This window comes from Vipera berus (genome assembly GCF_964194415.1).
Source record: "Vipera berus genome assembly, chromosome: 5".
Classification (NCBI taxonomy): domain Eukaryota; kingdom Metazoa; phylum Chordata; class Lepidosauria; order Squamata; family Viperidae; genus Vipera; species Vipera berus.
Window position 1 is genome coordinate 49,090,188 of NC_138207.1, and position 27,880 is coordinate 49,118,067.

At 37.2% G+C, this 27,880-nt stretch overlaps 2 protein-coding genes across 4 annotated transcripts in view; one reads left to right on the forward strand and one right to left on the reverse strand.

Annotated features, from left to right (window-relative positions):
- The window catches only part of CNNM2 (cyclin and CBS domain divalent metal cation transport mediator 2), a 118,996-nt gene extending 114,969 nt beyond the window's left edge, over positions 1–4,027 (forward strand). The window contains 1 exon segment of the mRNA XM_081328179.1: positions 35–4,027. Within this exon segment, the coding sequence (XP_081184305.1) occupies positions 35–244 (210 nt within the window). The 3' untranslated portion in view covers positions 245–4,027.
- Positions 4,028–4,056: 29 nt separating this feature from the next.
- Positions 4,057–27,567, reverse strand: NT5C2 (5'-nucleotidase, cytosolic II). 3 transcript variants are annotated; one of them, XM_081328176.1, is made up of 17 exons: positions 27,516–27,567; positions 26,567–26,654; positions 26,371–26,466; positions 25,810–25,901; positions 25,581–25,638; positions 25,092–25,185; positions 24,382–24,435; positions 18,938–19,021; positions 17,110–17,151; positions 16,208–16,315; positions 14,953–15,019; positions 14,008–14,178; positions 13,160–13,211; positions 12,845–12,905; positions 11,811–11,987; positions 10,737–10,865; positions 4,057–7,269 (listed from the first exon to the last, which is right to left on the reverse strand). In XM_081328176.1, the coding sequence occupies exons 3-17, from the start codon at positions 26,376–26,378 to the stop codon at positions 7,225–7,227; spliced, it is 1,242 nt and encodes a 413-aa protein (XP_081184302.1). In that variant the 5' UTR covers positions 26,379–26,466; positions 26,567–26,654; positions 27,516–27,567; the 3' UTR covers positions 4,057–7,224. The 3 variants fall into 3 exon arrangements, 2 of the variants coding, with proteins under 2 accessions (XP_081184302.1, XP_081184301.1); XR_014026496.1 differs by having other exon boundaries at positions 4,059–7,269; positions 10,568–10,865; positions 27,516–27,564; XM_081328175.1 differs by lacking the exon at positions 4,057–7,269 and having other exon boundaries at positions 10,315–10,865; positions 27,516–27,563.
- Positions 27,568–27,880: the final 313 nt, after the last annotated feature.

A 27,880-nucleotide genomic window follows, 5' to 3' on the forward strand; every position in this document is an offset into this window, starting at 1 on the left:
TTCTTTTTTGTATCTTTTAATGTGCTTGGTATAGATCTCAAGACAGCAATACCAAAATGCCCTAATGGCATCTCGAATGGATAAAACACCTCAGTCCTCGGACAGTGAAACCACTAAAATAGAACTGACTCTTACAGAACTGCATGACGGTTTGCCAGATGAGATGGCAAATCTATTGAACGAACAGAACTGTGTAACTCACAACAAGTCCAACCACAGTATGCATAATGAAGGTACCATCTAGGAATTGTCACACGGCTTCATCCTCTTTCTCTGCTTTCCATCCTCATTCCCAGTTCACAAGGACTAGTCCTCATCCTTCACCTTCTCTCGGACTGTGACCACCATTAACGTGTGCTTATAAAGCTGTGCTGCATCCAGTGCTCCGAGACCAAAGACATCTTGGGAGCAGGAAACAAAACTGGGAAGAAATGGGTAGCTCAGAGAATGAGAGCACAGAAGGAAAAAAAAATAAGCAGCAAACACCTAAACAAAGCTTGGCAATGATGAGCCATCTTTTTGGGACAAATGGCAACATTATTCCAAGTGGAGCAGAATCAGGTCTATTTTTTCCAGTTATATTGGTAATCCTTTTAAATATATGCTGACAAGTCAAAGCAGCAGCAGTTTATTTTTTCAAGCAATATCATGAACCTTTTTTAAAAAAATATTTTGCAGTTGTAAATATTGCAGGATATTCCCAGTTAAACTCTACTGTATTGTTTATGACTTTGTTCCAATGATCCCATCTTTCATTGATTTTCCCCTTAGATAAAATGACAAAGTATTGTCATTTGTAGAATGTATTGGTTGGGGAAAAATATGAATGATCCTTAAACAACTTCTCACACGTTGCTCCCCAGACTGGGGAAAAGTATGTGGCCCTTTAATCTTTCTGAGTTGTGCACGAGGACATGTCATTTAAGAGGCCATATTTTTGAGTCCAGGAATAGTGGAATATGTGGGCACCATATGAAAAAAGGAGGATTTGTGTCCTGAAAAATTGCACATAGTATTTTATTTATTTGGGAGATAAGTAGCAATTTCTGCTGCTTCTCTTTTGCTGAGTGCACGTCTAAACTTTGGAGTACTTTCAGAGTACATGTATTGTCAGTCATGCTGCCCTTTACTTTCAACAAAGAACTTGTTGGAAAAGATACGTTAAGAGAGCTGACTTTTGTGTTATTTAAAAATGCTGCTATGCTGATAGCCAAAGTCAATCCTTCCAAGGCTTGTGGATGCTGCCGGGCCAGCCTGTTCTCTTAGATTTTGAAATTCCCTTTAAGATAAAGTCAGTGTGTAATAGAGGAGTCTAGGCTAGGGGGCTGGAAGAAGAGAGATGGAATATACTGTATTTCAACAACTGGGAGAGAATTTCTATTTTTCATACATTCTTTCTTTAGAAGTCCTCTTTTTAACCTTCAGTTCTTAATCAGCTGTTTGGAATTTTTACGAATGGGTATGAAAAATGAGGAGGTAAATATCTGTAGGATGTTCCCTGAAGAACATGCTGCACCTCAGGAAGTTGAAATTTATTTTGTGGCATCTGGGGAACAATCCCCAAGGAATGTCTTGCTGTTATATATTTAAATAATTTTATTTGACACTGCTGAGATTCTGAGTTGCCATTACCATTCTTATTGCTTAGCATCACTGAATGGATAAAAGGTTCTGTTCTGCAGAATAGCGTCAGGGCTGACCTCCAGAGTGTGTTAGCCACAATGACCTCCTGAGCCTTGATTATTTTTTTCACTTTTCATGCTGGAACCCTGAATTTGCAGGGATACTTTCCAGATGACGTGTTGGTTCTTTGCAGACTTGAGATGAACCTTATGTAAATTCTCTGCAGCTCTGCTTCTGCAAATATCGTAACCCCAAACAGCTGTGTGCCTAAGTGAAATTTATTTTATTTTAGGTTGTGATTCTTATTTTGCAGTTTAATCTATAAATGTGAAAGAGCTATTTTTTTCATTGTTGCCCACAAGACTTTTGAGTTCCCATGAAGCACAATGTAGATTTCTCCGTTCAAAGTATAGTATGTCATTGAGTAGGACTGACATTTTGAAACTTTCCTTTTATTAGCATAATACTTTAACCTATGGATTTTTTTCAGGCTTGTCATGAAATGCAGACAAACTTCTTAGAGGCTGCAAAATTATGGCCTTGAATATTGAATTTTCTAATGTAATGTGCTGTTGAAAATTATACATTATAATTTGGCCTATTATGACAAAGATAGATTCTTAACTGTTTTTAATGTCTGTATTTCATGTATCTCTTTTCATATCTTCTTCCCCATAACACATACTGAATTGTTCAAATTGATTATATCCAGGTGATTATGCTGGTTTGTCATGAAAAGATTTTCTAGAACTTCCTAAATATTTTAAAGGTATATATCAATCTTTTGTAATTATTTCCAATCAGTATATATAGCTGAATGTCTAAGTATTCCAGTCCAGAGTTTAGAATTTCAAGAGTTACCTCTATCCCTGAAAAAAGTGGTTCATCAAAGAAATTAGTAGCAGGCCATTTGTATTACTTAGGCTTCCCAGCCAATGCCAAACTAAAGGTGTCTCAGTTCAAAAGAAAAGGTAATGTTTTAGAAGTTGACTTCTTTATGTTTGCTGTGTCAATATCTGCATCACAGTTGGACTTTACTTTCTGATGAGTGGTCTCCTTTCCTGTTCAAACTTTGAGATTCCATCATGCATTAAAATGTAATATGTAAAATTAACATCCACTGGATTATATGAATTTACTCATGTCTTTAAGAATATTACTCAATGTATTTAAATTCTGCTTTTCATGTATTATGCCAATCATTTTATCCATTTTTTTAAAAAAATATCCAAACATATTTTGGCTAATAATGTGACTTTCACAGTCACTCTAGAATGGAATGTTTGGAGCCTTTCCCATTCAAATACCACAAGGCAGGAAAAGTTTGGAATCTGAGTCTTCAGATTTTGACATAAATCTTCCTGGCCTCTTTGTCCCAACTGGTCATGTTTTTTTCACTGTTTCACTGTTCTGGGATTTGGTAGTCAGCAATGGTCATTAAGCTTTTGTATAAATCTTATATAGCCCTTTGAACCATGTTTTTTTTACACTAATTCTTCAACTGCCTGTGAATTAGTTTTGCATTTACCGTACTAATGTGAATGCCTTATAGGACAATACTTTGCCATGTCTCTGTAAAGTGATAATTGAAACGTTTTGTCTGTGAGGTGAGATCTCAGAGATCATGAGCATCATAAAGACTTTGTTTGGGGGTTGGAGTTAGCCCCAAGTGTTTCCTCTCTACACTTGCATACTGTGGGTAGAGAAGATTTGCAAAGTTTCACTGATCTTAACCAGCTACCTAAATGCACAACTTTCAACATTTGGGCTGTGTAAGCATTAATCATCCAAGTGCGGCTGAAGATTAGGGCTATACAAATGAAGAAGGAAGTGCAGTAAATCAAATGACATACTTTTGCATAATTAATTTCCAAAATATTTTGTATGCTTTCTCTTAAGGAACTAAAGTTAATTTCCAAGGTTATTGTGAAATATGTTGGCATGTATGAAAGCGAAGAATATAATCTAAGTATTAAATCCTTTTTATTTTTTGATACATAAGCATTAACCATCCATTTTCCCGCTCAGTATACCTCAATTCTCCTGCCTTTTAATATTTATAAAAATGAAATATAGCACCATTTTACCCCTTCTGACATGTGAAGAAATGGTACTTCAGCATAACATTTCTGTTTTTCATTCTCTTCATCTGTGATTGCTCTAAACTTACCAAATCTTGCACAGAAATTTTATATCTTTGTGTCAGGAAGAGGTTTTGTGGGTTTGTGGTAGTATGGTGGATAACATACTACCACAAACCACATTCTCCAGGATGGTTTTTCACTGTTCTGCCAAAACCCTTCTGATGTCATTAGGAAACAGGTAGTATAGTATCCAGCAATAAAAATGTCAGTTGATCCAATGATCACTAAGACATTTTTTCTCTCTACTTTGATGCTCTATGTCAGGGGTCTGAAACTTTGACAACTTTAAGACTTGTGGACTTCAGCTCCCAGAATTTCTCAGCCAGTAGCTGGCTGAGGAATTCTGGGAGCTGAAGTCCACAAGTCTTAAAGTTGTCAAGGTTGAAGACCCCTGCTTTATGTGATCTTTGTGATCATATGTTCCTCTATATAATGGCTAGATGCTCTGGAGACTTCTTTGAAACTGTAGGGATGGCTGTTCCATGTAGAGAGCTGTATTTATACATAAGCCAAAGCCACATGATTATGACTGCTTGTGGCAATAAACTCCTTCATATATATAAGCAGTATTTTTGGAGCAACTCTCATATGGTGGTTATTGTGTAAATTATTCATCAAGACAGCCTAGAGATGTAATGTGTCAATTAACAGTGCAGATGGAATCCCAGGAGTAAGTAACATTATGTTTTATGCTGAGGGCTGATAAGACAAAAGCAATATTGCTAGGTCCATCATGGAAACACATATATGCTTTGTGTCTCAGGTAAATGTAATAAAGAATTCTTTGAAAGGGTCTCAGAAGCATTAAACTCCTAATACGAGATAGCTATAATTAAGCCAGCATATCCAAATGACTGTACATTTCCAACAAGTGATTTGTATTTTGCTATTTTGCTATGGCAACAATGGCAAGTGGAAAGCAAGAAAGGCTTTAATTCCATTTTTAGACATTTGCTAAATTGGCAGATTGGTGGTTATGGTGGTGGCTGGAACAAAGCTTGAGTGCTTGGACTTTCTTGATTTGATCCAGACGGCATTTGAAGGCACATTTTTGCATTGAGTCCTTCAGGAATAGGGCAGTATATAAAACCAATTAAATAAATAAATAAATTATTCTAATGTCCAGTTAGAATCATTCTTACATCTCTGTGTGAAAATCTCTAGTTAATCTGTGTTTTGACAAGTATTTGGGGATCACATTAGCTGGCTTTTTATAAATATTTTTGCTTTTAAGCCAAAATGATCTTATTAATTTAACGACCAGAATACACCCATCCATCTTGCTATCGAAGAAAAACATGTCCATAAATTAAAGCACATTTGTTTCAGCCTTTGGATTCTGTGAAGCATTTCTTGTTACCTTTAGAATGTGGCATCTTCACGATAACAAAAAAACTGGCAAAACATTATTTTGTTGCATTGAATGCTGTCAGTGATTCCTTGTTTTGTCTCCTTTGGATTATGCACCACGAGATGCTTCATAATCTCTACTGCTTCCCCTGAGACCAATCCCCAAGACATTCTTTGCCATAGGTAACTCTGCAGATGAAACTAGATTAGAATAGGGTGAGTTTGCTGGTTTAGGTTCATTTCCTTTCTGTAATATATGTAAAATGTCCACAATAGGCAACCAGTTGAGATCCAGATGCTTTCTGTACCCTTTTCATAACATACTTCTGGCAGTTAGCATTATTTTCACTGAAGTGCCTGTCTAGCTGCTGTAGCAATGCTGCAATGACATATCATTTTATAAAGTGAGTGATACTAAACCATCTTCTGGTTAATCCTAGAATAAATGTGTAGACTGAATTAACAGTACAGCAATGAGCCTTGAACTCAAAAGATGAGAGAATGAATACTGGGTTAAAAATAATTTATCTTATAAATGTATGAGGTGCTAGAAAGTGCTTGAGCCTCTTGATGTTTTGCTCTCTCTCACTTGATCTAAGAAATTGTCTAATTTTGCTTAGAAGTCAGAGAATTGTGCACGGTTGCACAATCTACATCTAGGTTAGCTCATGGATGAAAGAGGGAAATGTGTACTTTTTGATGGGTATTTTTAGCACATTTGTGCCATTGTTAGTAACATGGTGCTGCACAATGGGAGGCTAAATTCTGTTACTGAAACACTAGATGTTGTGTAGGGGCTGCTAAGAACTGTTCGTTATTTATGATGTACATTTCTTCCCCTTATTTTTTACTGTTTCATACATTGATATTTTATGGTTATTGTCATTTCTTAGCTGTAATTCCTCTAGGCTTGATCTTACCACTGTATTTACATTTCTGGCTGGTCAAAGATTGTAGTATTTCTAAATAACTTGTTTGTGAATTTGGAGGAATTGATGAACAATCACAATACAATTTTCAAGATTAGGAGTTAAACTGGTATTGCAAGGGAGAAAGTAACAATAAAGAATACCATACTTCATGCTTAAGCTTAGAGCTCTTAATTCCATACATCATTTCTTTCATGGTTTATCTGGACCTCTACAGAATGTTTTTTTTTTCAAAAATAGTTGTACTTCTGCATAATGAGCTACAACTGCCGCCCCCACCACCAACAACCTTTTGGGCATCAGGGACTGGTTCTGTGAAGAGAGGTTTGTCCGTGGACCAGAGAGGATGTGGTTTCACTTGCTGCCTGCATCCCGCGTGTGCACAGATGGGGCTTCACTTGTTTGCACGGCCCGGTTTCTGGCGCGCCATGGGCTGGTGCCGGCCTGTAGCCCAAGGGTTAGGGACCTCTGAGCTACAAGACAGCAGCTACACTCAAGGTCATAACTTGAAACTTAACTGCATCTCAGGCCAAGCTTTCCAATGCAGTTACTATATGTTCCTCATAAATGTTGCACAGAATTGTAGTTTTACACAGATATAATACAGTATATCAAAACTATAAAGTTCCAAGAATTGGATTCCAATTTTTATTACTGCTGATTGCTGACCATGCTTTAGTAAGAATTCAAAGGCTTCTCACACAATTTATTTCCATTTATTACTGCACTCCAAAATATACTTTTTGTAGGTTTGTTCTTAATGTTGCATTATATCTATGCATTCTCCCTCTTCTGGTAATGGTCTCCTAATAGTATTCCATACTGTTTATATAATCTCTGAAAAAGCACAAGTGGAATGTACACATTTTATAAACAATCTGCAATCCCAGTAGTGTACCATTACTCAGTGGTGTTGACAATTTATTCTATTTATTTGGAACCTGATTTACTTGTATATTTTGCAATTTTATTGTAAAGCAGTTTATTTCTGTTAGATAAATGTGTTTTTCCTGTAGAACTTTGTTTTAAGTGGCTCCTTCCCATTCCATGCATCATCTTTTGTTAATAAGAGTACAAGATGGTAATTTTCTAAAAGTAGCTTCCAGAGAGAATGGAAGGCTTCTTCCAAAGGAATGTGTGACTTCCGAAAGTCTTTGGTCAGGATTTGACTTTGTTGTTCATGAATGGTTACTTGCAGTCTTGTTAATGGTCAGAGTCACCAGCTAGAAAAGGAGAGAACATTATGCTGGTATTTGTTTTCAGGTAGAAGAAAAACATTGTCTTTTTTTTTAAGTTGGATGAAATTAAGAAGTAGCTGGCCTTCCAAATTTTCCTTCCCTTCTGGTATAAGATTTTGGTGTCCAAATAGGCCCCTTGTTTCTATGTACTGAGGAAGCTGGTGTTTTTTTTCTCCTGTGTTTATTTTTTACCTAGATAAAAATAGCTGCAGTATTCATCTAAATCTAAAGTTAAATCTATCTAGTGAATATTAACCATATATTTCAGTTGTTTCTGTACATTTTAGGGGTTTTTTTTCCAAGACACCAAAAACAATTACCGGTATTATTTCTCAACTTTAAACCAATCATCCCTCAATATTTGTAGGATTCCACACTCAAGTAAAGCAACCAAATATTAAATTATCTCAGAGGATAACAAAAGCAAAGAAGTCTTCCTATTGCCGAAGTCTTTTTGTTCCATCTCATTCAGCTTCCCCCGCTCCCTCCTGCCAGAACATAAGGAAACTGAAATTCAGATTATGATTTTGACAGTTCAATAGGATTCTCTCTAATCAGCTTTTAAATACTCCCTACAATGTGTTTTATTTTATTTTTCTATCTTCACAATGTCTTTGGGGCAAGTTAAATTGTGTTTGCATGTGAATGGCTCATGTGGTCTGGTGAACTTGTCTAGCTAAATAGGGATTTAAATACACCTCACCCATACTATGTCCAGTACTCAGAGAGGCTTTAACAGAAGAGCTGCTGGCTGAATTTGTGCTGCAAAGTAGGAGCCCTTTAAACAGATTTTGTTTCCTGGTTTCTCCTAAGAGAAAGTGGAAACTATACAATACAGTATGAACTTATTGAAGAAATAATACAAAATTACATGATATTTAGTGACAACTATTCATAATATTAAAATATATGTCTAATATGCCTAAACTGCTTTTCAAATCCACTGCCATCTCTCCCCATGTGACTGAGGTGGCATGGTGACATGTCAATCAGTTATTCATTTCTGTACTAGTGGAATGAAACAGGAGGACCACAACAAATCACTGTGATGCAATAACCATTTTTGCTGCAGCTGTTTTTCAGGATAATCAGAATGCTTTAGACACTGATGCCTACGTTCAGATTTATTGAGGAAATCTATAAGGTATATATTTAAGACCAGAACAAACAATGGGCTATGTTTGCCACAATTGGATTCTTTTTTCTGTATCCCTGGTTTCCTCAAATCTGCTCTGGAGGATCTAAAGTATGTGATCCTACTGGCAACAAATGCCACCTTCTAGCATTCCCCCACTTTTTTTATCATCTTCCTTCCCATCAAAAATGTTAAGGACAAATTTGAGTGGAGTGCTGGAAATGCTTGCTACTATCGTAAAGAATATCTTTCATAAATAAAAGGTAATAGTTGTACTGATTATACTTACTATCAGAGCAATTAAAAGCTCTTTTTTCCAAACTAAGACAAGATGACTGCAACATCATGGTGCAATTATTGATGGGGCAACTAAATGCTGGTTCACAAGGCTGAAGTTCACAACACAGAACAGGAAATAACGGTGGGGAATGCAATTGGTTAAGTGGGTTGTTGGAATGCTAAGATCACCTTGATCTGTTGCCTAAGGGCACCTTTTCCAACTCTGATTGCATTGATAATAGGTAGCTCCTTATGCTGCAGTTATTCATCTCTATTCCAAGATTAAACTCTGGACGAAATCCAAATTACCCACCATTGCCATCAGGTTACAGTGGAATGCAATGCGGTATATTTAATGGGAGCTGAATTTCCCAGAATTGCTCTACAATTTCTGAAACACCTGTACTTTTCATAATGGTTACTATCTCTGGACTAGATGTTATTCGCATCTTTAAACTTGCTTATAAAACTTTTGGTTAGCCAGTCTAACACTGATGACTTTACCTTTTTGCATATTTTCAGAAACACATGAAAGCTGCTTATGAATATAGATTTTTATTTGCAGATCTGTCAGAGCAGTACCAGCTTATCCTGCTGATTTGCAATTCAGTGTGTGTAGTAATGGAATATAGCTACTATTAAATGATTCAAAATAAAAATTCCAATATTTTAAAATAGGGCCTCTTTTCTGTCTTCTATACACCAACGGCACAAAATGTTAAGAGAGATATCGTTACACTCCAGGAAACTGCTTTATCTATATGAAAAAGAAACCCAGGCAGCCTTGCACTAGAGAGTAACTATCAGGAAATGTGCTTTGATTTAACAGCCTGAACTAATTAATACGACAGCAAGCCAGGCCCTCAGAGCCTTTTACAAATATAATGAAGCTGACCTTCATTGAGTCTCATTCTTGGAATGGAGGTAAAAACAGTGTGTCCCAATAAGGACATCCTGTTGAAGCTGTTCTTTTTTGTAAAGGCCCTGGAACTATTTGCTGCTGTGTATTTCAACACTGTAGGAGTGAGCGGAGCGGCTGCTAGCAGGGGAAAAAAAAGAATCTCACTCTGACACAGAGCTAAAGTTTTAGCAATAATAAGGTAATGAAAAGAGGTGCAAATAAAACTTTCTTTTTTAAGATTGTAATTTTCTTTGTCTGGACTAGATGAGTATTTGTTTTCTTTGAGGTCATGCACGCATACAAAAACAACCTCTTCTTTTTCCTTGTCCCATAAAATTGAGCGCACAAAAAGCATAGATCTCCCCAGTAGAAATATTCAGGGCAAAGAATAACTACATGGCATAAGAACCCATTTTAGAAGTTTCCAGAAGGTTCCAGCCAGCACATACCTCCATCAGAATGATAAAAGCTTTCAAATTTCAGCCACAGAAAACTACCTATCAGACATCCAAGAACAGATGGTATATCATTTCATAAATCATAAAGTATAAAAATGAGTAGAAGCTGGAAAGCAGTAGAGCAAAGGCAGAGGACGGCGCTTGACTGGATGAACTGAACCCTGAAAATACTCCCATTTTTACACATACAGGATTGAGTGCAGAGAGAGATGACTCGCTCCCTAAAGGGTAAAAAAAACTACAATTGCTGTGATAACTGCAGGTCATGGAAACCTTCCTGCTTGAGAGGCCATTTTAATGAAATGAACAAGTAGAGAAATTTAAAAAAAAAACCACAAGCCTTCCTTTTTACGTCTGTGTGTGGGGGATGCATTTGGGCTATCTATATGTGGTCTTAATTCAGCCAGCACATTCTTTGTATATTTGAAATAGGTCTGCAAGGAATAAGCTTGCTAAAGATAAAGGGCTCCTGATTCGTTTTTGTTTGCTTGCTTGTGTGTTATTCCCCACCTGGGGGGAATCAGTTCCTGCCAATTCCTGCTATAGCCACATCTAATGCAAGTATTTTCTATTCTTCCTCTTCTTCCTCTTCTTCTTCCTCATCATCATCCTCATCATGGCAATGTGTAATCTCTTGGGGTGTTTGAGGGAAGAGATTGGGTGGTTTAATCTCACTAACAGATCGGGTGAGCTGATGCCGTTTGTCGGAATCTTTGAAGTCCACTGAAGTGCGATTACGGGTAGCCAATGGGGATTCAGTCTCATTGATATCCATATGGGTGTGCTCCACTGTTGACTCGTGTGGCATCTGCAAGGGAGAAGAGTATCTTTCCCTCAGTGATCTGAGAAGTTAGGTGACTCACTTGCTGCATTACATGCAGACACTAACATGGATTTTCATCTCCATATAAAACCACAAAGAAGCTTACAACAGCAAAAATAATGCATTAAAACAAACAAATACAGCAAAATTGTATCAAAATGCTTATGTTTCGCAAAACTAAAATATCTTTATCACAAAGCAGGGGACAATCTGCCTCTCTTGTGGAGGAATTAGTTACCCTAGAGCAGGGGTAGGCAAGCTTGGTTCTTTTATGACTCGTGGACTTAAACTCCCAGAATTCGACTCAGGAATTCTGGGAGTTGAAGTCCACGAGTCAAAAAAGAGCCAAGCTTGCCTACCCCTGCCCTAGAGTGGTGAATATTTACTGACATAACAGAATTAAAGAGTTGTAAGTGAGTAACTCTTTATACAGGAAAGCCTGCAGTTTTCCCTTGTGGAGGGCTAACTGGTCCATTACCAACATTATTTACAAAGTATTTCCCCAAACACACTATTGGTCTTAAAAGCGATATGGATGTAGGTCTAATATATCTTGTGTAACTTCCTTGTTTAATATGAATCAGTCAAATATAGGTGCATTCAGGTTCAAGTCAATGTGTCTTCATGAGGAACATTTGTCAGAACTGCTCCTTAAAAGTAGGATTTCAGACTGTTCCAAGCCTATCTTACCAGAGTTCTGAAACGAACGTTATCTCAGAAAAGAGGTCTCGTTGGTCTACCTTTATCATGTAGTAACTGATTAGCCTCGTTTTTCTTTTGCTGTATGCAATGCCAATGTCATCCTATCTGATACATTAGGCTACATCTCTTTTCTGTTGAGAATGCCTTGCTCCATACCTTGGAAGATTCAGAAAAATGCCTGGATCATTCTGTCTATCTGAATGAATGAAAATCTGTGTTTCAACTTACCAGCACGTGGGCGGCTCTGAAGAGATAACTGAAAGGATAATATAAGAGGTTGATGAAAGATGCAGCATAGAGATCTGCATACCGCATCACTTGACTAGCAAACAGCGTTTGTCGGGAACCACTTCGGAACAAACTTCCCATCATTCCGTAGCACATGTCCATGTCATGAGTCACTTTCTAAAATCGGAGAATGAAGTTAGTAAGCATTTGCCATGATCAGCAAGTCTTTCTACCGGTAGGAGAGAGAGCTCTAATTCCTACATAAGGGTTCCCCATTTATTTCAGGGGATGATAATTCCATTTATTAAAAAGGATGTCTTTGGAAGTATAGAACTAATCTGTTCCTATTGGATTACAAATAAGGCTTTGTTCTTTTGAATCCTCTCATTCAGTTAGAAATCGAAAGCTTTTATAGATAATGGATGTTTTAGGAAATATTTACAAATAAACTGTTCCTTGTAGTAGCAGACCATTAGGGGCTTTATGTTTATATAGCTTAAGAAGAATAAATTTTTAGAAGAATAAATAAAACGGGGTGGGAATCACTGAAGTTTAGAGAATACACAAAGAATGTTTATGGCCTAGAAACTTTTAATCTCCCCACAAATATTCTTGCCATTGCCTTTTACTTTCTTTAGCCATCATCCTGCTTGTTCAGTCTTACTTTTTCTCTGATGCACAAACCATAATTTTACCAATATAACATACATTTTCCTGTTTTTAGTTCCTGTAGTTTTTCTACAATTATTCTTCACTAAGACTGGTTTACACATAATGGGATGTGTGTGAAGTATAGAGTCTTGCATGAGATTATGTATCATACAAAGCCAAAATCAATGTGTAAATGCAGCCACAACCTTCCAGCTTCCTCTTAATGCCTTTTTTTCATTCATTTCATGGCCTACATCCTGTAGAACAGCCATTTATTGCTATTGCAGAATACTTCACTCTAGCATCATGCTGAAGAACTAGAAAAGGGAGGGTTTACTATGGGGGCAAAAAGAAAGCTGCCAAGACCAAATGGTGAGCATTACCTTAATACGCCTCTGGATGGAACTGATATCGGGACGTTCATTGCTGCTACTATCCAAATGCCTGTTGACATTTTAAAAAAAGTAAAGAAGCACATGAGAATGTTTTAAAAACTAACATGGACAAAACGAGACTTATTTAGGAAGGTGACTGGGACTCACACATAGCTCCATTTTCAGATTTTATGTTAAATCCACTGAAATGATGCAGCCACTGTAAAATGGTGATGCTATAATGGCATTATGGAGAGGCTATAATGGCATTCTGAAAAGATGCAATATGTGGCTTATGCTGTGTGGATAAGAATTTTTTCTTACTTGTATAGTTCAGCCAAAAAGATGTCTAGACTCTGAAGTTCTTCAAAAAGGCCTAAGTGAGGGAGAAAGTAAAAGTCATTTCCAACTGGAAGACAATGAAGCAAATAGGCCTATCTATCAGGCAGCATTATTTTCACTAAAAGAACTAGAAATGCTAGGAGGCACAGATGCTTGCTTGCTTGCTTTATAATGGCAATATGAAATCCTACTTGAAAACTTCCTGCAATTGTCACAAAAGATGTCTCCGTTTTTAAAAAAGATACAGGTGAGTATACATAACAGTTTTTATTCTTCATTTCTAGTCTTTGAATGGCGGGAACAATTACAAGGCTAAAAAGAATAATCTGCTTGCAATCAGTCTTTTTAATGTTTTTGCAATGTTTACCAAGTGAAGATATCTAAGATAATTGGGTACCTCTCAGAATTATAGCTCCTATTTTTGGACTTCTCATTGTTCTATTATGTTAATGTTTTTATCGTTCCAATGTAAAAAAAATTGTCTTTATAGTGCATATTTCTTATTTAAATTGTTGCTAAAAGCCACCTTGTGCATTTTAATGGAAAAGCAGGGTATGTTTTGAATAAATAAAAACAAGAAACGTCATCAGCATTAGTGACATTTTTATCAAAGGAAATAAATTCTCCCAAATCTCAATCCAAAACATATTAGGAAATAAATTAGTTTCCACAAGGCATCAGTATCACATTTCAGAATGATCCGAAGATGTTCCTCTTTCCTAGCGTATGGATACACCCAAATAAGTACAATGCAAATAATCAATAAGGCAAGTACTTTTTCATTTTTTCTATACCAAGTCAAATCTGAGGTTAGAATGTTAAACACTCACAGCTTTTGTCTGTCCAGACATGAAGTTCTTGTGCCAGTTCTGGAATCACTAAAAAAGTTCTCCAACCTTGGCGTTTTTTGGACTTCAAAATGTCTCCAAATATATGGTCACCTATATATAAGATGTCTTTGCCTTTGGCTCCCAGAAGATCGCATACTGTGTCAGAAGAGCCTGAGGAGAAGGATAGTAGCAATAATCATTTTTGCCTTTTACAAAAATCTAAGATGTCATGTGGAAAACTTCTTGCTTTTCATGCACTGTTCCTAAAAATAGTTATGACTGGAAGAAGTCAGGCACATTTATATGTAACTCTTGCCTGCTCTGCTTTGCTGATTGGAACATTTTCATTTTCAGGTCCAGTTGTTCCAAGTGACAAGTTCAAGGTGATTGGGCCCTCTCTCTCTCTCTCTCTCTCTCTCTCTCAACACACACACACACACACACACACACAGAGAGAGTTTTAAAATACAGAAAAGCACTTAATGCACAGGCTGCGTGCAATGCATGACACATGTATTTTACTCTAGAATATACAAAAACTGAAAAATACAAAAAAATCTGTTTTAGAATGGCTGGTCGTTGGGGCTCTCTCTCAGGCATTCCTTAACAGAAGACATCAAAAGGGATACACACGAGTGAGGGAGACACAAGCTGCTGCCTCTTCTTGTCCACTTACAGCCACAGATTAGGGAAGCTGGCAGCTATATTCCTGCTATATCTGAAAAGCCATGGTTTATCTGTCCCTACCCTAAAGACAACCTAACATGAATTGGGAAAACAGCTATGGCCAGCAGCTTATGCTGGGTAAACCTCTGTTTCTATCAAGAGAGAATACTCTTCCTCTATAGAAGATAAGACCCAGTTTCAAACTCTAAGTGAAGCTGACTAAAAGCAAAATCCCTCTTTCTGTGCTTAATAAAATAAACAGCCTCGTGTCTATTTTACCTCCAGAGTAGACAATACCATGCTGCAAAGGACCTGTGTAGGTTCCAATTTTCAACTTGCCAGTAACCTGTAAAGAAGAAAGTCGTTTTCATGAACAACATCCATTTTCCACTTGGAGGGGTGAGGGAAGGATAGGTCAGAGCTCAATGGAAAATGTACTTGTTACATCTATCCTATACGGTACATGGTGCTTGTTTCCTCAAAGACTACCATGCCTTGCCTGCTAAAATGCACCCATTAGAATAGATGACTTCAGTGTTAAGGGTTTTAGATACAGTATCTCTTTGCTGGCATCTAGTGGAGCCCTTGCCACGTTGAGGTGTAATTTAGCATACTTTGCTTAGTGCAAATGATAATAGGCACTATGACGTAATGGCTCAAAGCAGAAAGTGAGAAGATCTTCACAAACAGCAGTGCAAAATTACAACTGTGAAATTTACCTATATATTATCAGCACTCTTTGACTATCTCCTACTCTTGCCTCAGCCTTATTTAAAAACAATTAAATCACCTCTGCAACAGCGAGTATTCCATAAACTAAAAATGACTCCAGGAAAACACTAGCGAGAATAGCACAAACCTATACTGCCAAATGGTATAGTACAAATGGTGATCACAACCAATTCCTCCTACGCCAAATTACTTCCTGCACAGATTTGGCTTTGACATGTACTGTGACAAATGAGGTAGTTGCAACTGCAGTGGAACTGATTTCAATAAAATAAGGATTCCTAAACTGTAATAGCAGAAAGACAGCACAGCCTACTACAGGAATACTTAAGATCTATTTGAAAAGTATGCTGTGTTTTCTTAGTCAAACCAACTGACCCCAAATTTGTTATAAATACAATTGTGGGGTTATTTTTTTAAAAAAAACATTGTTTTTGCTACCTTTGAGTCAGTTTTGACTCCTGGTGATGCCTCAACTAATCCCTGCATTTTTTCTAGCAAGATTTCAATAGTGACTTGCCATTGTCTGTTTCTGTGGGCTGAGAAAACATGACTGGCCCAAGGTCACCCAGCAGGTTTCATGATAAGACAGAACTAGAACTCGTGGTGTCCTGGTTTTTAGCCTGAAGCCTTAATCACTAACCTAAAACCGGATGTTATAAATACTGTTAAGGGCAAATATGCAATTATTTTTAAAAGGGGAGAAATTATACTATGAGGTCCACACCCGTATTCTGCTTAGTAAAATAGGAATATTGTCTCTTCTTCCAGATGGGTCTTAGCCATGTATTCCATGTAGACTTACTGTGTCCACCTGCCTCAGGACTGTGCCTTCTCCAAAAAAAAGAGGCTTGCGTGCATCCACAAGGATGAGATCAAAATAAGACTGCCACAGTCGATGAGAGCTACCTGGCTACATTTAAAAGAAAATCAATCAAAAGCATATCTTATTTAAAGTTTAAGTAAACAAATATTAATAATTCGTATAGGTATTGGCTAATGCTAGTTCTGCAGCGGACACCACTAACTGTACTCTGTAGTACACCTAGTCTGATAATGCAACTATTACCATTGTTTAATTACGGTGCTTGACAACATACTAAGAAAAGATCATCTAGAGAATTCATGTTTCCTATGTTTCCCAGTGATTAGTTAATTCAGATACATGATAACATCAGAAATATAAATCCTAAATACAAGTGTTCTTTTTTTTTTTAAAATTCCATTTATAACCCGCCCTTCTCCGAAGACTCAGGGCGGCTTACAAGCTTAGCCTAAGGCTCTGATATCTTATATATTCAACATATAATTGGCACTATTAATTGTGTATCTGTTAATCTAAGATATGCAATTACTCCTTTTATCTAAGCTGTTTCTACAATAGAAATGCAAATAAGTAAACAAGTATCATTAAGAGGAAGTGCTGCTGATTAAAACACAGCTAAGTAATTCAGCAGCAGTAACTATTATTTAACTTCAAAAAACTGCCTTATTTGGCCTATGAAAATGCATCAGACTTATTTTCCACCTGGCCCATAACAACAAATCTAGGGCAACTAACACAATGCTTTTTCAATCTGAATTTTACAAATACATAAATAGCTGCCATATATTTCCAGTACCAAAATTGAATTCTATTCCTGAATTACTCAAGAATAGATAATAAATACTGTCCAACAATAGAATAACGTATCTCTTTGCACCTACCTTTGGTCCATGTGGAAAATCAAACAGATATGTCATAATTTTCTGAAAGATAGATAAGAAACAAAATGTAACACATAGTTTAAGTACTGAAAGTAGAGGGAGTATTTCCCATTCACTCATTTTTTGAATGAAACAACACTTAAAACAGGTCAGTTTCAGCAAAAAATTATAACTTCAAATATGTAAGCTGTCTTACCTTACATAAGTAAGATAAAATTTTAAAAACTGGACACTAGAGGGAACTAAAATATCGCCTACCTGGCCATAGGGCATAACAGAAAAATAGAAGAAGTTGCTGATAAACCAAAGCAAAGAAATGGAAGTAAAGAAAAGGGTAGGGTACAAAAAGCACAGCAGTGCATTTTCTCATCTTCTGAACAAGTTATTGTTGTTAGCTGCGAAGTCGTGTCCGACCCATCGCGACCCTATGGACAGCGTTCCTCCAGGCCTTCCTGTCCTCTACCATCTTCTGGAGTCCATTTAAGCTCACGCCTACTGCTTCAGTCACTCCATCCAGCCACCTCATTCTCTGTCATCCCATTCTTCTCATGCCCTCAATTTTTCACAGCATTAGGCTCTTCTCCAGTGAGTCCTTCCTTCTCATTAGGTGGCCAAAGTATTTGAGTTTTAGCTTCAGGATCTGGCCTTCTAAAGAGCAGTCAGGGTTGATCTCCTCTAGGACTGACCGGTTTGATCGCCTTGCAGTCCAAGGGACTCGCAGGAGTCTTCTCCAGCACCATAGTTCAAAGGCTTCAATTCTTTGGCGCTCAGCCTTTTTTATGGTCCAACTTTCACTGCCATACATTGCAACTGGGAAGACCATGGCCTTGACTATACGCACTTTTGTTGACAGGGTGATGTCTCTGCTTTTTAGTGTGCTGTCTAGATTTACCATGGCTTTCCTCCCAAGGAGCAAGCGTCTTTTAATTTCTTGGCTACAGTCCCCATCTGCGGTGATCTTGGAGCCCAGGAAAATAAAATCTGTCACTACCTCCATTTCTTCTCCATCTATTTGCCAGGAATTGAGAGGGCCAGATGCCATGATCTTGGTTTTCTTAATGTTAAGTTTCAACCCAACTTTTGCACTCTCCTTCTTCACCCACAACAAGAGGCTCTTTAGTTCTTCTTCACTTTCTGCCATTAGAGTGGTATCATCTGCATATCTAAGGTTGTTGATATTTCTTCCTGCAATCTTAATTCCAACTTTTGATTCATCTAGCCCTGCCTTTCTCATGATGTGTCTGAACAAGTACAGGAAGTTAAACCACTATGGATGCCAGAAAGCAACTTTACCTGTAATCAGAGAATTATTTATCTGTCTGCAAAGAGAACCCCAGAACTGAAAAATTTCACATTCCTCTTGATTTTGCAAGCCTAATATTCATTTAACGTGGAATTAAATTCAGTCTCTAACATTGGTCTCTAACATATATTCTTTGGACTGAAGTATAAATATTCAGTCTCAATGGATGAGAGTGGATATTGCATTCAAACCTAAAAGATTTCTTGGGCAAAGCTGAAATATAATTCCCAAAAGAAAATTGACCATTTGAACATGTCTCACCATGACATGTTAAACGTTACTGAATTTAATAGAAAAGAATCCTTGCATTTTGTACTAAATATATTAGAGAAACTTTTAGAAAGTACTTATATGCACCTCTAATCCCTGCAAACTAAGTTTTAGACCAGTAATCAAACCTGGAGAAGAGTCCAAGATTTAAAATTCATAATTTGGATTTGATTTTTTTTTTGCATTTAAAGCCTCCTTTTATTATCAAATGAAAGATAGATAACCTGCTGGAACACTTTATAAAATTTTACTTACTTCAGTATATTTATAATCGCTATTTGTGGCAAGAAACACCTTTCCCACCTCATTCATGCGACTCAGCAGCAGTGGAAGCTTTCCCTAAAATGACAAACATTGACATAAAACTAATTCTCAAACATTTAAGTTGAAATTTATTTTGGGGTACTTCACATGACCTAGCTGAAATAGCACCATGCACCCTTCTGTTCTGAATAATGCCAAATACATATTTCAATCTGCTTAAAATATCCTCTAAAATGTTACACATCTTAACTATGCGGTACTGAATCTCATGCCACGTTCTGAGTGTATAATATAGTTGATTCAATATGACAGCATAAAGGGCAGCTTTGGTTGGTGCATTCTTACTCATGTTAAATTCCGGACAAGAGGATAGTTACAGTTAAAAGTTGGATTTTGTAGAATGGAGCAACTTCTCATAAATCATTTAATAATATGTGAAAAAATGACATTTCAATGTATTATGGAAACAGCTGCCAAACAGATTTTATAGGAAGAAACAGAGTCAGTGTTGTCATGAATGGGGATGCACTGAATACCTCCCCTTTGGATGAAGAGAAGCCCAACAGAACAGACACACCTTTGTGGAATTATCAAGTTCAGAGAGTGGAGGATGTCAGGCCAGATCCTGAGCCCCAAATGCTACTGCCACCACTGAATTCAACACCTAAGGCTGGACTGATATCTTGGAAAGTTTCCTGCGTCTTCGTTGTGATGTCTCTCTTGCTACTTTCCTGACATTTTTGGTAGCAGGAGAGAACAAAAATTTCTTTAACAATAGAAATAATTTTAGTTCCATTTCTTCTTTTTCCCCTTAGTAAATGTCTGGGCAGGGCTAACCTTGGAGCCAGTGCATTGGTATGGATGCTACTGGGCTATGGCCATCTCTTGTATCTGTTTTAGTTGAAAATTAGGCTTTTCAGATTGTCACTTCACCCATATTTTTTCTGGTGCTATTCCACCATGCAGAGGTCACTTTATGTACCATTCTCTATAAAGAAGGCAAAGTTCTACTATTCTGCATACCTTCCCAATGCACGTTTGTATTTCATTCTCAATTGTTGGTTGAAAATGATGCTTCATTCTTGAGAAAATCATGTAAACATCAAGTTTGTTTAGACGTGCTTATTATGGTGCCTATGTATCTGATCTGTATAACAACAACAATTTAACAATCCAAACAGAGCAGTGGCCTGCTTTTGATACTATTCTCTCTTTTTCCATCATAAATGGTTAACTTGCTCCATTTGCACTCCATTGAGATGGACAGAGGACTGTGACTTATCAGTTGTCAAAACCTTTCTTTTGTCAGCATTGCTTTTCAGGCCATATCAGTTGGCAGTTTTTATGAAGTTATACAAAAAGTCTATGGCCTCTGCAATTATGGCACTGTCATCAGTACATCATTATTTAGGTAATGGGTTTCATCATACAACCATCGCTTAGTGACTCACAACCATCGCTTAGTGACCCTAAGAAATAATTGGCCTACCAGGAGGGGGGCGCTATTTATGATCTAGATTTGAAGTTCCAACAGTCACTCATCCCGTTTTCACGTGATCAAATTTCAAGCACTGGGCAACCAAGTTGTATTTGCAGCTGTTTGCAGGGCCTTGCAGTCACATGACTGTGTTCTATGGTGTTTCTCCCCCCAGAAAACAGCATTTACTTCCAATTTTTGGCAACGCCGCATCCATAGTGAAGCACTGGTTCAATTAATGATTGCAGTATTCATTTAGCAATCAGGACAGCCATTTTACAACCACTGTATTCACTTAATGACTGCCACAAAAAAGGTGACTGACCCATTTTTATGATCGTGATGGGCAGGCTCCATTATAGCCATAAGTTTTTTTTTTAATTTAAAAAGTTTTACAATACATTTTGACTTTAATCCCCCCTCCCCCTCCCCCACCCCTACCTAACCCTCCCTATCCCTCTCCCCCATTCCCTCCTCCCCCCGCCACTTCCCAGAGCTAAATACAGGGTATAAAATCAAAAAACAAACATAAGCACCCCTATGTTATCAGCAATAAACTATTAATTCTATCTCCCTCTAGCTCGTATAAAATGAATACAAACAATATTAATATTACAAATAAAGTAAAAAAGAAAAAGAGGAAAATAGAAAAAGAGCTTTACTCAGAATAGATTTTCTTAATCCCAGTCCTTATTCATATTAATTTCAAAAAAAAAAGAAAAAAAAACTTTCACCTACTATTTACATTCTCCAACCTTTCTCTAATTTCTAAACAAATTCTGTTACGCGCCAAAAGCGCCTATCTCTATTAACCTTAATAATCTCCAACCAAACTAAACTATGGTCAAAAATAGTTCTTGCATGTATCACGCCAAATGTCTCGCAGTTCCAAATCATCCTTGAGTTCAAATAAAAAGAGTAAAAAAAAAGGTTTAAGCAGTCTGTAAGACAACTTGTTGTTAATTAGGAGTTTGCATACCCATTCTTAGTTCAACACATACTTTTAGTCCATAACCCTAATATACTTTTCTAACAAGCAAATAACATCAATCTTAAATTGTGTTAAATATTAAAAAAAAACTTTCTTTCTCCTCTATGATAAATGTAATCCATTGACATTCTAATTTAAAAATTTAATCACCAATCTTAACGCTCCAAAGCTTTTGGAGCACGTCTGTCATGACCCCCAAAACTTCTTTGGACCGCGCCCCTCCCACAGCTTCACTGTAAGTACACTTTGGAGATTCCATAACTTTCTGCTGGTCTTGCTCTTGCTCTCATCTCATTCTTCTTAGGGCGGCACGCGTCATCCTCTGGCCTCCTGCAACATCCGATGAAACTGTATCTTGATCCCCTCCAACACCATTGTCCTCTATCTGTCTATCTGCAACATCTTGAAGCTTTCCCTCGCCGTATCCCTTTACAGCTTCCAAAAATGATAGGGGGGTTGCTTTTAACACATTAATATAAAAATCACGTGCCTGGGCCACAGTAACCAGACGATGTCTTTTACCTTCATGCATCACCACCAGTCCAACTGGAATCTCCCATCTAAACTTAATATCACATTTCTTAAGTTCCTGTACTAGAAATGCAAAATCTTTCCTTCTCCTTAAAATCTTCGGAGGAATCTCTTTTAAAACCAAGACTTCTTGCTCAGCCACTACCAATTTAGTATCATAAGCAGCTTGAATGACTTCATCTCTAATTACTCTCTTTGTAAAATAGACCACCACATCTCTGGGTAACTTCCTCTGTCTTGCAATCCATGAATTTACACGAAAAATTTTGTCCATATTTCCCTCAATTTCAGATGCTGGCTGGCCCAATACCCCTTCCAGAGCCTCAGAAATCAGCTGCTTTAAATCTTCTTTACAATTCTCCTTTAAACCCCTGATTCTAATAGCATACTGCATCTGATGATACTGAACAAGGCTCAATTCTCCGTCCATTTTATCCCTTATATTTTCATTTTCTAATACCTTTGCTTCTAATATAGAGTTCTTTTGACTGAGATCCTTCACTTTTACATCCAGCTGTTGCACACATTCAGCTACAGATTCAATCATAGACAACATGTCCACCCTCATTGCTCTAAACTTCTCTTCCATCTTCTTCTCCAATTTCTCCAATTTCTCCTCCATTTTCTCCTCCAGCTTTTTCAACTTTTCATCCATCATGTCAGACATCAGTTGTGAATGCTTTCCAAGAGCATCTTGTAAATCCTTAAGCGTCAATGCCGGAGGAGGTGCAGGAGGAAGCAAAGCTTGCAATGAGGTCTGTTGCACCAGGGAAGACCCTGCACTCCGAAGAGCTTTAGAAGTTTTAGCCGCCATCTTCCCCCACTTTCACTTATTGCGCACTTTCACTTTAAAGCTATAAAATCCATTGAGCTAGAGAGTAAAGATAAGAGTCCACATCACCTTGACCTCCTGTACCGCTCTGCCTGCATCTTGACAATCAAAAGTATTTCCTTTTGGCAGGGGTGGTTGCTAACGCCTGGCTCTGCTCCATAAATCCCAGAGCAGGGGCGCTGCGCAGCTCGGAGCAACCCAGGCTTCGGGGGGGCTCAATCCTTCAGCCGCCCAAACTCTCAGCTCAGGCGGCCCCGGAGAGCTCAACCCCTACCTGGGGCCTCACCCCCTCTTCTCCCGAGGAGGGGGCTTCAAATCCATCTAAACAGCTGATCGGCGCTGTTTACGATGGAAAAACACAGCTGCGGAGCGGGCAGCCCGAAAACGGCTGTCTTCGTCGTCGCGTCGCCACCGGAAGTTCCATTATAGCCATAAGTTGAAGACTACCTGTACTACATCAAACATTTTTTAAATACTAATTCAAATTGGGAATTCTGAAAAATCCATTTTGGATGTGCACATAGCCAGTGCATTTGCTATAAGTTACCTGTGGTAAGCATTTCCCTTTGGGGAGTATGTGTTCAGTTTTCTGTGCTATCCATAAAGCTGATTAGTACACACTGTTGAAAGCTGCTTGAAAAAATCAATGAATACAATGGGCATTCATAGGCTACAGTGATTTTTTTTCTTCCAACCATTGTCTGATGGTGAAATCTGATCCCAGCATCAGTGTGCTATTCTCTAGTTGTTCCTGCTATTTCTAGAATTGGGGTTGGATGATTTCAAAAAGGGATTATTATCACTAATTTTCATTTAATGGGAACTTCTCTGAGTTACGTGAATCTGTCTTTTCACTTAGTGGTCTGAGAACGGCAAAGAGTGTGTGGTGCTTGTGTTTGTGTGCTGCTTCTTCCAGTTCCAGAGCCAGGGTGTTCCAGCCTCTTGCTCTGCCTTTAGCTGATGGCAAACTTAAGATCTGAGCCGCCTGTATGGTGTATTGTCTGCCAACTTGACCTATGTTGGTCTACCAATTCTAGGCATTCATCCAAGTTCCATACTTGGGTTTGGTGTTAAATAGTCAGGCCCATGCTTTTGGCATGTGTGTAGAGAGTTTCAGAGACTTGTTTTTCTTCCATGTCCACATCATCAGACAATGTCAGGATAGAAAGCCAGTTTGCTAATGTTGTTTAAAATTCTTTTTAAACCCAGTTCAGCCAGTTTTGACCAGTACTGCTTTGCTAATGAATCATCTGTCATTTTACATGTTGGAGCTTAATTTGAATTTTTGCCCAGAGTAAATAATGGTGAAAGCCACAATTATTACCTTGCATCACATGTCCATCTTTGAAAGATAAGAAATGAATGCTTCCAGTTAATTAATATTAATTCCATTTAATAAGAGATAAAGGAAATATTACACTATCTCCATCAATAAAGACAACATTTATTGGAGCAATTATGTCATCAGAAGTTTCCAGATAAAATTATTCTGGTTTGGTTCTGTTTTCCATCCATTATTTTAAGTGACTGAGTAGTAAGACCAATTAAGAATTAGCAAATTAAATCACCATCTTCTTTCTTAAAACAAGTTTTTGAATACTTACATCTTTCACCACATACTTCTGTAGATTCTCAACTGTCTTCTCCTTAAGTGAGCCCTGAAACAACAGGAAAAAAATCTTTACAGCAGCAGAAGCGATGAACTAATAGGTATCTTGGGTTTCATATTAATATAATCTTCCATGCTGGCATCATGTTGTTCAAGTAACACTAAAGACAGAAAGTTCTTTGCAGAGTTTCATATGTCAAGAGATTAGTCCTGATGATTTCATTGTACAATTCTAAGGCTCATTTATGACATAAGAATGAAATATGAGTCAAAGTGCCATTCAAATGATAGAACGAAATAACCTCTGTTCTAAAACTAAATAGCTACAGGGTGGAGCTATCCTCAGCTCTGGATGACAGGCCACTAATGAACTATATATGAAATGCAGAATAGGGTAGAGAGAAAATGAATATAAAGAGTGCCAGAGGACTAGCAGCTGTTTCTATGATGGGTTACAGCTACTAATCTCATGAGACAAGGAAGAAACAGAAGGACTAAATTAAAAGGAGAATGCAGGAAGAGTAAAAAGTAATTCATTCTGTATCACATGTTGTCCAATTATCTTGCTGGAATACTACTAGTGTTTAGTAATTTTTCATCAGGGAAGAAAAAAATTAAAATTATTGAAATGATACCATAATTCAAAACTTGGAAACAGTGTTTGAATTAAAGAGATAATCTAAATGTCCCCAAGATGCAGGTTACCTTATAATGAACCCAGTCCACAGCATCTCTCACATCCTGGAACATACTCGTGAAGGACATGAAAAGATCTCCTTCTTTAAATCCTGTTTCACAGCTGAGAGAGAAATGGAATAAAAATGTAGAAAATTGCATGAGACTTGAAAAATGTTATGTAATTAAAAATGACATTAGCATCCTTAGGTACAAACTGAAAACACAGTTTCCCATCTCTTCCCCGTAGGATTTTGTTTACTTATGAATAGGTATTATGCATTATCCACCTATTCAATTACTATCTTCACCAACTCAAAGTGAATTATTTTGTCCAGTGAATGAGGAAACCCTGTTATCTTGCTGAAAGTTAAACCACAATATTTTGTTTAAATGATCCTTTAAATATTTTCATTTACTCTGAAATAACTTCACTATGCTGTATTTTTATACACTTGCATTGGAAAAGCTGGCTACAACATGGTCTCGTTGATTTCATATAGCTAAGACAATACTCACCTTGAATATCTGTCACAGTTAGTAAAGAAATCAATCAGACAAGCCAACAGATATGTCTCTGCAAGAAAGCAAAACCAAGACAAGACCAGATCTTAAAATGGACGATTAGTCAAATAGACATACATGTAATTAAGCTAAACCCAGAAGATATTCATAAAAGTGTTCCTTTAAAATTAATAGCAATGTACCTACTGATCTGGACTATGTAATTCCCCCTCTCAATTCTCACCTGGTAAGTTGAACAGTGTGTTTAAAATGTAAAACCTGTCAGTATCATCTCTCTGAATGAATTTATTAGGATACTGTTCTCGTATTTCTGGCCTGAGGAATATAAAGGACAAAAGAATATGGTAGTTAATGATGTCAAATCAAAGCAATTTCCTCTATTGTATACTGTAAGGTTCAATTAAGAGTCAATAAGACCTATGAGAAAGCCAAGTTATCTCTTAAAAGTTCCAAGAAAACACGGATCCCTGAGAAGATGATATGATTTCTTGAAGGTGACATCTAATCTTTTATCCATGTACTCCTTTGTTATACAAAGTATAAACTGGATTTTTTTGAAACCATACTTATTGATTACAAGATCACAAAAATATATTGGTTTACCAATCTATCTATAGGGAAAAAAACCAAGAATAAGATAATGTTAAAGTGAGATAATTTCTGACAGAAGCCAACAAACCTGAAAGTCACTTAAGAGACTGTGCCATGTGCAAAAGAATATATCCCAGCTGTTCATAAGGACTGCAGACAATCTTAAGTGATCACCAATATTTGCATCACTTACCCTCTCATAAAGTTAAAGCCATGTGCACACACTAGGATGTTCCCATAGGCATCAACTTTTAACAGGTTTCCATAAAGAGAATCAAATACCAGGCCTCTATTAAAAAAAAAAGAAATGCAAGTGTGCATGTCAGCATTTCATAATGAGCAATGATGAACAGCAAGACTTTGAAAGATAGTCTGTTGTAATGGCATACCTGAGCCAGTTCTATCACGTTCTGTCCAAATTAGAATCTGACCCTAAGGAGGACACTGATGATAGAGTCCCATTGAACTTTTGTTTAGCTGCAGAGGAAAAAATAGTCTGCATTGCCTGGTTTAAATGTACAATTAATCTATTTGCTTATAATTAGTTCATTTATCTTAACAGCAAGGTACTTTGCCAGAACAATTTGGGTAGCATTTACTTCTCAGAATTTCACTACTGTTTGCTAGTCTTAACCCAAAACTGTGTTTAACATTTTTATTAGTTTTAACAAGCCAGCTTGAGAACTAGTTCTTTAAACTTTAGTTTATTTGAAGCTAACCATAACTACTATTAAACAAAATTTGCCACACCCTATGCTAATGTCTGGCCATCCAGAAGAATAGGAGTGACCATGTCAGCCAACGTTTACTGAGGTTTTTCTACAACTTCCTAAAGCATGCTTAAATATGATGTGCATATGGATGCAGTACACATTTAAGTGTTATATAAACACTAAAATCTTCAATGAAATATTAGATGCTAGCAGATTACCAGGAGGGTTCTGATTAGAACAAGTTATAAAGTCAAAGTACCCATAACTATGAACGTTTTATGTTTCAGTGTAACAGTGTCCTACTTACATAGAAAGACAAAATATTGAATTTAGACAATCAATGAGGTATACAGTTGAAGAATGTATAATGCTTCCTCTGTTGATAATTATCTCCCCCCACCCATTTATCTCTCTGTTAAATTCTGCTATCGAAGTAGTCTCAACTGGCTGAACAACGCTTGAAAGAGGGTAGATATCTGAAAAAAATAAACTGCTATATTGGGTGTGGCTATAAATTTAGACTTCAGATTGCCTATTCATTTTTTCTCTGGCTTCATTGCCAATTCATTTACTGTGCTCTGTGGGCTTTTTTCCTTCCCATTAATGTGTCATGGTTTTTCCTTACCCATGATGTGACATTATCCTATAGTGCATTTTTCAGACCCAGCTCTACATCAATAGTTGCTGTAGAAAGATAGGCATAGAATGTTCAAGGTATAAAGAGTTTAATTTTTATGTCAAGTCAACAATACTGAGAGAAAGATGAGAATGTGATTCAAGAAAGTAGAGTGGAGCTTATTTTCTGCAATGTGTAGTTTGTCCCCAGGTCTGACAGAATGAGTTAATAATCAGACCTAATAATATTAATAATTTATTAAAATTGTATACTGCCGTTCAACACCTCTGAGCAGCTCACAATCATCAAACTAAGAAATTACAATGAATTGCAACAGCTAAAATTTTCATTCTGTAATCAGTAAGGAGAAATCC